Consider the following 8,972-nt stretch of genomic DNA (forward strand, 5'->3'; position numbering starts at 1 on the left):
CTCGAAAAGACTACGCTGTTCCTCCTGCTCCCTCTCATTCTCTTCTCGCGTTGTTGAACGACACTAGCCCTTTGAGGAGTACTTCGAACGTAGCAGGACTCTGAACGTTGCTTCCGAGCCATTTCGGGAGTTGATTCTTCTTTGACGGTTGAGTGTACCGAGCGTCGAGGAGAATGATCGAAGCCCAATCTCGAGAGTTTCGGATAGCTCGTCCTGTAAAGCAAACGACCGAGCCAGCATAAAATCGAGGAGTTGATCTCGCGAGTCTGAACTAGCGAGGCGTTTGAGTTCGCGCTGCATGGCCCAAGCGAAACAACATTTCACGAAATCGACAAGTTCGTCACGATAGGGGATCTAAGTCATGGAGAGTTCTATTCCGCAGCACACTGGAAGAAGGGAAGGAGCGTTCAAGATGATAGCAACAAGTAAGGGTCCGATAAGGAAGGAGAAGGAAATATAACGAGGAAGATGATAAAAAGTCTAGTGCGAAAACGTGAGAACTCAGGAGACTATCTCAAATACCGCTGATTGTCCCTCTCTAATCTCCTTCTCTCGAACTCTTCCAGTTCCTCGCTCTGTTCCAGCATATCGGGCGTCGGCGGTAGTTTAAGCGTTTCTCCATCTCCCAACTCAGCCGTGACTCCAGCGACCGCGGTATCGAGTTCCGAAGGTTCCTCGTATTCGAATGCGTCTCCGTGGGCCCGTTGTGCGAGTCCGAGTTCGGCAGATTCAAGCAGATTGATGAGCGGTTCAGCTTCTCTTGGTGCTCGAGTTTGACCGGTGAGCTAAGCCGGAGCGATACATTAGCATTCTCCGTAGACAGGGAGGAGAAATGTGACTCACAACATCCTTCTGCGTTATCCCTTTCCAGTGATAGACTCGTTCGTTCTCGTCGAATCGACACAGGAACGCATTTGCGAGAATTTCGATACCGGCGTAAAGTCCACGAGACCTGACGTAGGAGTAGACTGGTGTCCGATCGAATCCACTCTCTGCACTCGCTCCTGCTCCGTAGGGTCCCATCGCGGCGGCGGTCTCTGCTCCCAGCGTAACTTTGCCGATCGGGTAGAAGGCTTCGACGGCTTTCTTCGACCGAAGGACCATGACCGAATCGTAGAAGTCGCAACCGAGTAGTAAACCGACTGTGAGATTGTTCGGACTGATGAAACTCGGAGCAGACCAGCCTATGGAACCGTTACGATTACGGTGAGTGAAACTGTTCTCCTTTCGTCGGTAGCACAGAGGAACTCACTGCCGTCCTCTAATCTCGCCATGATGATTCCCGTTCCTCCACTGCCTCCAAATGGAGCGATTCCGTTCCGCATCGCACTAAAGATTATGATTCCTTGCGCTTCTCGCAGTACTTTCGCCGGGATCTTTCGCAATACTTCCTTGCGTTCGCGTCGCTTCTTCCCTGTTGCGGGATCGATCTCGTCCCTTTCGACTTTGACTCCTACTCCATCCACTACGAAGGCTGTAGGGGGGGTCTTTCACTGTCAGCACGTATCAGGCGGAACAGCGAGGTGAGAAAACAAGACTGACCTGATAAAATTCGTTCACATTTGGCCAACTCTTCCGCAAAATCTCCGCTGACAGGCCAGAAGCGTTCTCCAAATCCATATCCCTCGGCCCATCCATTCACTTTCGTACCGATCTTGTCGCTCCAAGTGATACCCTGAACAGAACGACACAAGATCAGTTGAGCATGAAGGATGCAAGAGTGAGTTACGGCGCACCTTCGTGACTGCAGTCGTACCCCATTGAGACCCTTTCCGCTTTGATTTCTCTTTAAATGACTCGTTCGTTGGAGGGAGAGTGGATGAATAAGGAAGATTCGGTTTCACAGATCTGTCGAGTCGTTTCGGTGGAGGCGGATGAGGTAGCGAAGACATACTGTATCTCAATTATCTAGGTGTAAAGGAGAGTGGTGCTGAGGAGTAGCGGAGTTGTTGATGAAGAGATGAGATGATGAGGTAAGGCAGAGACTTCTGAACGCCGTGTCGATGCAGCTACGCGTTTTGTTTACGTGACTGATCCTCGTCTAGATGAACGGTTGCCCTGTCAATGCGCGAGAGCCGAAAAGAGGTGAAAGAGTAAAGAAGAGAAAAAAGCTGTGTCCCGATTTTGCCGAACCTCCGATGCCTCCGCTACTCTCCGCTATGTCATGCCGAACAGTGTGAACACATCCGCTGTAGCAAGCAAACCGGAGCCGGAGCAGAAAACGCGAAAGTAATACGAAATAAATTTGCAGTTCCGAATCCTAGCTGAAACAGTTGCGAGGTTCGTTGATACTCAAAACCCTTTCCCATTCGCCCGACCTCCAGCTTCATAGAATCGTGCCTCGAAATCCCTCAGCTCCTCGAACTCGCTCCAGTCGACGACTTGCAGGAATCCTTTTTCGCCCTCCGGTTTTTCCTCTTCTTCTGGTTCCGGTTCGTCATCCTCCTCCTTTAATCGTGGACGAGTGCCACTGTTCCGTCGAACGGCTCCGAGTGCCTCCTTCCGAATCGTCGTCTGCGTCGAGCATTCCGCTCTGTGTTCCGTCCTCAGCCAATCTTCGTACTTCGATTCGGGTCGTCCCTCTACCATCTCAGCCTCGCTCGCTTGAGTATCCTCTAACGAGATACCTTCCAACTCGTCCTTCCACGTCAATTGCACCCCGAGAACGTAGGTCCATCCTCTGTGGCCGTCCCAGAAGTTGGTTCTCAACCCTCTGCCCAGAAGGCCTTGAATCCGCCGCATGAGACCTTCTGACGATTCGCTTAGTGCCGGAGCTGCTGATCCGAAGTCGTTCCTTTCGTGAGAAGGGTCGAAAGAGTAGGAATGAGGAATTCCGAGACCGGTGAAAGGCGATATGTTGACGAGGTCGTCCGCGCTCAACGTCCATTCGGGTTCAAAGGAGCTTGCATCGATGAGGGGAGAGTTTGTGATGTTCAAAGGCGGCGACGGCAGATGAAGCTGAAGATTTCGGCTCCAAGTGCCTCCGTTTCCACCGAAATCTCTGCACAAAACACGATCCAGTCAATACGCGCGGCGCGAAGCAGGTGAGTGACTATCGCTCTGCTTACCCTCCGATCCTCTTGAGTAGATTCCCGTGAACAAAGAGAGGTCTTCCTCGTTCTCTGCTCCCCTTCCCATCTTCGAATTCACTCGCCAACCCGAATTGAACCATCGTGTGACCAGCGAACTTGTCTCGATTAGCTTCTCCGAGTTCGTCTGGGTTCGACCAAGAAGCGGAAGCGAGAGTGTGAGATGGAATCGACCATCGCTTCCTCAGCAATAGGAATGCGTAACCTGAAGACAAATCGCGCCCGAAGTCAGTGCGATTCACGCGCGGACTGAAACAAGAGACAGTCGTCACTGGATCTAGGGACTAGAGTGGTGAGGATTGGGCTGCAACTCACGGAGTAGATCCTTGTCGCCGTCCGAAAATCGAAACCAAAATCTCCAATCCTTCAACCAATGCTCGAGCAGGACCAGTCTGCAAGAATCGCCCTCAGAGTCAGTCCTCATATCTGAAGGCCGAAGAGCGGGAAGCTTACGCGTCGAGATGCCGGGTCTTGTCGATCAAAACTTGACCGCTCTCCATTGACCACTCGTCCCTGCACTGGATACCCAAGATTCTCCAGATCGCATTCTCTTTGCCATCTTTCCAGAAGTCCGGCCAGAATACGGCTCCGAACTTCTTGAACTCTTTCGAATCGAACAAGAACTCGGGAGATCTCGTCGGTATCGAATCTGAATCGAGATACAGGATTTCGGTAAAGGACGAAGATGTGAAAGCTGATCCTTTGATGTGGAACGATTTGGTTCGCCCTGAAGTAGGTTCCTTATCGAGCGATTCGAGCGAGATGAGTTTTGCATCCAACGAAACGAACTCGCGACGTTGATCTTCGCTGGGTGACTCGGAAGGGAAATGGAAGATTTCGGCGGGAAGGTGACAGTCGTGCGTGTTCCGCAAGAGGCGTAGAGAGACTAAGACTCTGTCGAATGTGTCCTGTTGTCACGAATCCGGTCAACGGCCGGTCCCAAATTGGAAGCACAGAAGCTCGAGACGTACGGCATTACCCGCTGTCCATACGAGGCCCCTCATGACCGGCCTTTCTACGCTCAACCGACCCTCTTTCTGAGCTGTTCTCAGAACCTCGACAGTTTCTTCCCTAATTTCCTTGATCCTTTCTAATGTCAGTCCGTGCCAGATCTCGACGTTATCTCGGTGATGTAGTTGATTCGTGTTGTAGGTGATTGACGGAGTCGAGCAAGTTTGAGCATTGAAGTCGAGGTGAACAGCGTGAGTCGACAGAGGGGACTGGAGGAAAGTAGCTAGCCTGTCTTCGAGGGTTGCCGAGGCGAGGAGAGGTGGAGAAGGCGAGATCCAGGGGACGACCTCTTCCGCAGGCGTGGAAGAATTGTAGCGAGGAGGGAGAGAAAGGGAAAGTGTGAGTTGATTACACGGTCGACGACGGGTGAAGTTGAAGAAGGGATCGTCCGAAGGGAGCAAAGGGTATAACTTGGGTAGTCGGATGTGGGTTTCGTTGTGTTGAACGAGAGCCGGGTCGAGGGAAAGGGCGAGAGAAGGAGAAAGGAAAGGGAATCGAATTGAATGGTATGAATGGGTCGGAAGGTACTGATAGTGGTAGTAGTAGTACAGTAGGATGGTACAAAGTACGAACGGCAGGAATAGATGTCGTCTCCTTGTGTTCGAAGAGACTAAACGGTGCAGTTTGGATCGGGTTGAATAATGGGATGGCGACAGAGGGTAAGGGTATATCTGTATACGTCGAGCCATACCCTCCTAATCTCCTACATCATTCGGCGAGATCGTAGGTATTTCGAAGAGTTCAAGAGGGGTCTGCTGCGATTCGCAGGCCTCGAAACAATTTACGATGATTGCGATCGATCACTTCTCTCTCTTCAACTATACTGCCTCGACTACGCCACGACAGACATATCACACCTTGTCCTGAAGAGTTCCAATTGAGCAGGAATAGCCCGGAGCTCGCTAGCAAGTCGCGCAAATTCTCATCAATCAACTTCGAAATCTCAGCCTACAGCTTTCTTCTGACGCCCTAAACCGGTAGACCGACTGAACAACCTATTAGTGGGAGATAGGGGCGAGGATAGGCCGACGGATACGAGGTGGACAGGGAGATGGACTCGCCAACTTCGTTCCCCTCCGATCCAACCTATGGTTTCCCATTCGAGCCTTACTCGATCCAGTTAGATCTCATGAACCATCTGTATGAGGCGCTATCAAGCGGGAAATGCACTGTGATTGAATCGCCAACTGGAACCGTTGAGTTTTGCTTTCCTCCTTTCGCAACGAGCTCTTCCCCCTATACTCCTGCTGACCTTGTACGGGACTGCGTCTCTCCGATCGTAATGCAGGGAAAGTCGCTGTCTCTCATCTCGTCAACGCTTACTTTCCTCAAAGATCAAAAATTGCAAGCTCGCACATCACTCATCTCCCTAATCCGTTCGTCTGAAACCTTCAAAGACGAACCGGCTTGGGTCATAGAGCACGAGATCAAGACGAAGCTGGATGACCTCGATCGAAAGGAACGGGAACTCGAAGAACGGTTGGCAGAGATCAGAGAGAAAGAAAGATTGGAACGAGAACGAGCGAAACGGGAGGAGAGGATTGATAAAGCTAAGAGTTTAGCAAGGAAGAAACAGGTACGTCCTTTCTCGTAAGGAGACAAGACGAGAGCGATTTGAACTGACCGAGTAGGTCGATCATCGTCAATTAGAAACTGTCGGAAGAAGAGAAAGAAACGTTGGATCAGGATCAATACGCTCCTACGCCTTATCACGAGAAAGATACAGCACCTGAGTTGGAACATCGACCCGCCGAAGAGAATGGAGAGGACAACTTTTCTCCTGCCGTGCGAGCTCTGCTAAAATCGTGAGTTGTTCCGAGCATGCTCGCAATTGCGCAAATTCAATGTCTGACGCATCGTCTCGCTTCATTCATCTGACAGCCTGGGGGGAGGAAGTACCAAGTTGAACAAACTAGAAGGAGACGAAGAACCCGATACGCCAAAAGTAGGTGCTTCTTGGTACTCTGGGTTTCTTGCGCCAGTCACTCACGCTCCCTACCTAAACTTGACAGATCTACTTTGCTTCTCGCACCCATTCACAACTCTCGCAATTCGTCGCCGAACTTCGCAAAACGCAATTCTCCCAAGCTACATCTGCTCCTCGCGACCCTTCAGTTTCAGAATTTTCATCTACCTCACTCTCCGCCCCTAGACCAGTTCGGCTGATCCCGCTCGGATCTCGACAAAATCTCTGCATAAACGATGAGGTTCGCCAACGATCGAAAGGAAACAATGAACTGCTCGGAGATCTGTGTACCGACTTGCAGAAAGGAGGCGGGACTGGTACCGCGAAGAAGAAGAGGTGTCCTTATCTGCCTCCGATGAGTGAACCTACGAAACTCAACCAATTTCGGGATCAAGCTCTCGTGAGTTCCACTCAACTCTTTCATGCCGGCAACGCTGATCAGTGCTCGAATGGCGGTAGTCTTCGGTTAGAGATATTGAAGACATCGAAGATCTCGGGAGAAAACTGAATACATGCCCCTACTACGGCAGTCGAAGAGCTGTGAAAGCCGCGGAAGTCGTCACCTTGCCTTACAACATGCTGATGCAGAAAACTGCCAGAGAAGCCCTCGGAATCTCTCTCAAAGAGTGAGTACACCTCGAGCCGGTCGCCCTCGGTCTCGCGAGCTAAAGTTACTCACCTCGATAACTTTTTCTCCCCGACTAGTCATGTTGTCGTGATCGATGAAGCGCACAATTTGATCGACTCGATTCTATCACTTCACAGCGTCTCAATCACCTTGACCCAGATCGGTCAGATTCGGCAAGCGCTCTTGACCTACATTCAGAAGTTCAAGTCGCGAGTCACCGGCCTCAACGCGACTTACCTCAAACAACTTGCTCTCCTGTTGAAAGGGTTGAATGAGTTCGCCGAGGAGTGGAAGAAGGGAGAAAAGAAGGAAGAAATGATGCAGGTCAGCAAATTGCTCGGAGGAGGAACATCGTCGGGAAAAGGTGCATTGGACCAAATCAACTTGAGGAAATTGGACGAGTACTTGCAGAGGTCAAAAATCGCTCGGAAGGTGAGTATAGACGCCGCTGCTATCTCGAAATGTGGCACTGATCGGAATTGTCGAGCTCGTGTAGATTGGTGGTTACGTCGATAGTCTCGCTGAGGAGAAAACTGCTCAAGGTGCGTCTTTCTACTTTGTAATCAAGCGAGAGCGATCTCGGGCAGTCGCAGCAGACTTACTGACGTCTCTCTGTCTGGGCAGGTCGTCAAAACTTGCGCAACAACGCAACGAGAGCGCTACATCAAATTCAGCAATTCATTCTGTCGCTCGCGAATGCGGATCGAGATGGTCGAATTCTAGTCTCTCGCTCATCCGTGACCCCTCAAGAACAAACGAATGACAAGAATGTAAAGCCTGCCGTCAACATCACGCTCAAATACATGTTGCTAGCGCCATCCGATTCTTTTCGCGATGTTGCGGAGGAAGCAAAGTCGGTAATCTTAGCTGGAGGTACTATGGCGCCTGTGAGTCCCTCTAGACTGCTTTGAGATGTGAAGGAAACATCCGAGACTGACTAGACGCCGAGTGCGATTCGGCGAAAGATGAGCGATTTCAAAGAACAGCTTTTCCCTTACCTACCTCCCGAACGATTCTCGACCTTCTCTTGCGGACACGTAGTACCTCAAGATCATGTCGCTACGTTTGCCGTTGCGAGAGGACCGACAGGAGTCTCATTCGAGTTTACCTACGACCGAAGAAAAGATGAGAAACTAGTACGTAGTCTTGTCGCTTTTATCTATCAGTCAGAAGCTGAAACTACTTCCTGTTCGCTAGCTCGACGAGCTAGGTAACGCAATCGTCAACATCGCCACCGTCACTCCGAAAGGAATCGTCGTTTTCTTTCCCTCCTACGAGTTCCTATTCCAGGTTCAGGCGAGGTGGAGCAAGACTGGAATGATTTCTCGATTGACTACCAAGAAAGCTGTAAGCTGCGTTGTCACAGCGTTGCAGGGTGAATCGACTCGCTGATGAACGTTCGTGAACAGCCCTTCTGGGAGCCCAAAGCTGCCGCCGATGTCGACACGGTATTGCGAGAGTACTCTGCACACAACATGGGAGACGGGAATGTGAGTGATCTGCATCTCGTTCCCGACGAACCTTTCCGAATCACTGACCGCCGGAGATGACGCTCTCAGGGAGCGATTCTTTTCGCGGTTGTCGGAGCAAAGCTCTCGGAAGGTATCAACTTTGCGGACGACATGGCTCGAGGTAAGTTCCCATTATAAGCTCGTGTTTCGCTCCGTCGCGGTTGAGCAAGTCCTGATTTATTCCTGTTTTCCTCAGCTGTTGTGGTCTGCGGTGAGTCGTATCTTCTCCGAGCTCAGGCCGAATCCTGAAGCTGAGATTGGATCTTCGACTGTTCACAGGTATCCCCTATCCGAATGCTGCTTCCGCCGAGTTGAAGGAACGAATGAACTATCTCAAAGGTACTTCCAACGGAAGTCGTTCGGGCGGTCCTGACGCTGGTCAAATACTCTGTGCGTCTTCCAGCAGTTGGAAAGCTTTCGAGGACGTGCTCACCCTGTCCGCCTGTTCGCAGATCAAAATCTCGCTTTTCGGGCTGTCAATCAGTCAATCGGTGAGTCCAGACTCGCGACTTCGGTGCCGCAACTCTCTCCTGATTCGAGAGTTTGATTTACAGGACGAGCGATTCGAAACTCTCGAGATTGGGCTTCGATCATTCTCCTCGACGCTCGGTACACTCAACCGTCAAAGAAGAATCAACTTCCGAAATGGCTCGGAAGTAACGTTCAGAGTCCTGCTACGTTCGAAGTACTCCTCAAAGGGCTAGTGTCGTTCAACAACGCGAGAAGAGAATGAGAGGGAGGAGGAGGGAGAGCTTAGTCTTTTCGAA

The 8,972-nt window shown here is 51.0% G+C and overlaps 3 protein-coding genes across 3 annotated transcripts; 1 reads left to right on the top strand and 2 right to left on the bottom strand.

Annotated features, from left to right (window-relative positions):
* Positions 1 to 509: 509 nt before the first annotated feature.
* JCM6883_000014 (lipid-binding SYLF domain-containing protein) lies at positions 510 to 1,892 on the bottom strand (the record flags this gene model as incomplete). Its single annotated transcript, XM_076635662.1, has 5 exons — positions 510 to 785; positions 844 to 1,184; positions 1,253 to 1,474; positions 1,543 to 1,675; positions 1,737 to 1,892. 5 exons carry the CDS (start codon positions 1,890 to 1,892, stop codon positions 510 to 512), a joined length of 1,128 nt encoding a protein of 375 aa, XP_076484353.1.
* A 400-nt stretch (positions 1,893 to 2,292) lies between these two features.
* On the bottom strand, positions 2,293 to 4,789 carry JCM6883_000015 (uncharacterized protein; the record flags this gene model as incomplete). The annotated part of the gene is made up of 5 exons (XM_076635663.1): positions 2,293 to 3,001; positions 3,069 to 3,294; positions 3,405 to 3,481; positions 3,543 to 3,997; positions 4,061 to 4,789. 5 exons carry the CDS (start codon positions 4,787 to 4,789, stop codon positions 2,293 to 2,295), a joined length of 2,196 nt encoding a protein of 731 aa, XP_076484354.1.
* Positions 4,790 to 5,151: 362 nt separating this feature from the next.
* CHL1 (DNA helicase) lies at positions 5,152 to 8,938 on the top strand (the record flags this gene model as incomplete). The annotated part of the gene is made up of 17 exons (XM_076635664.1): positions 5,152 to 5,295; positions 5,389 to 5,676; positions 5,751 to 5,905; positions 5,982 to 6,045; positions 6,113 to 6,466; positions 6,526 to 6,692; positions 6,772 to 7,126; positions 7,191 to 7,236; positions 7,319 to 7,581; positions 7,660 to 7,830; positions 7,892 to 8,041; positions 8,104 to 8,184; positions 8,254 to 8,326; positions 8,402 to 8,416; positions 8,485 to 8,595; positions 8,658 to 8,696; positions 8,760 to 8,938. The coding sequence occupies 17 exons, from the start codon at positions 5,152 to 5,154 to the stop codon at positions 8,936 to 8,938; spliced, it is 2,655 nt and encodes an 884-aa protein (XP_076484355.1).
* Between the last annotated feature and the right edge of the window lie 34 nt (positions 8,939 to 8,972).

Source organism: Sporobolomyces salmoneus, assembly GCF_050403485.1.
Source record: "Sporobolomyces salmoneus JCM6883 DNA, S_salmoneus_JCM6883_v1_ctg131, whole genome shotgun sequence".
NCBI lineage: Eukaryota > Fungi > Basidiomycota > Microbotryomycetes > Sporidiobolales > Sporidiobolaceae > Sporobolomyces > Sporobolomyces salmoneus.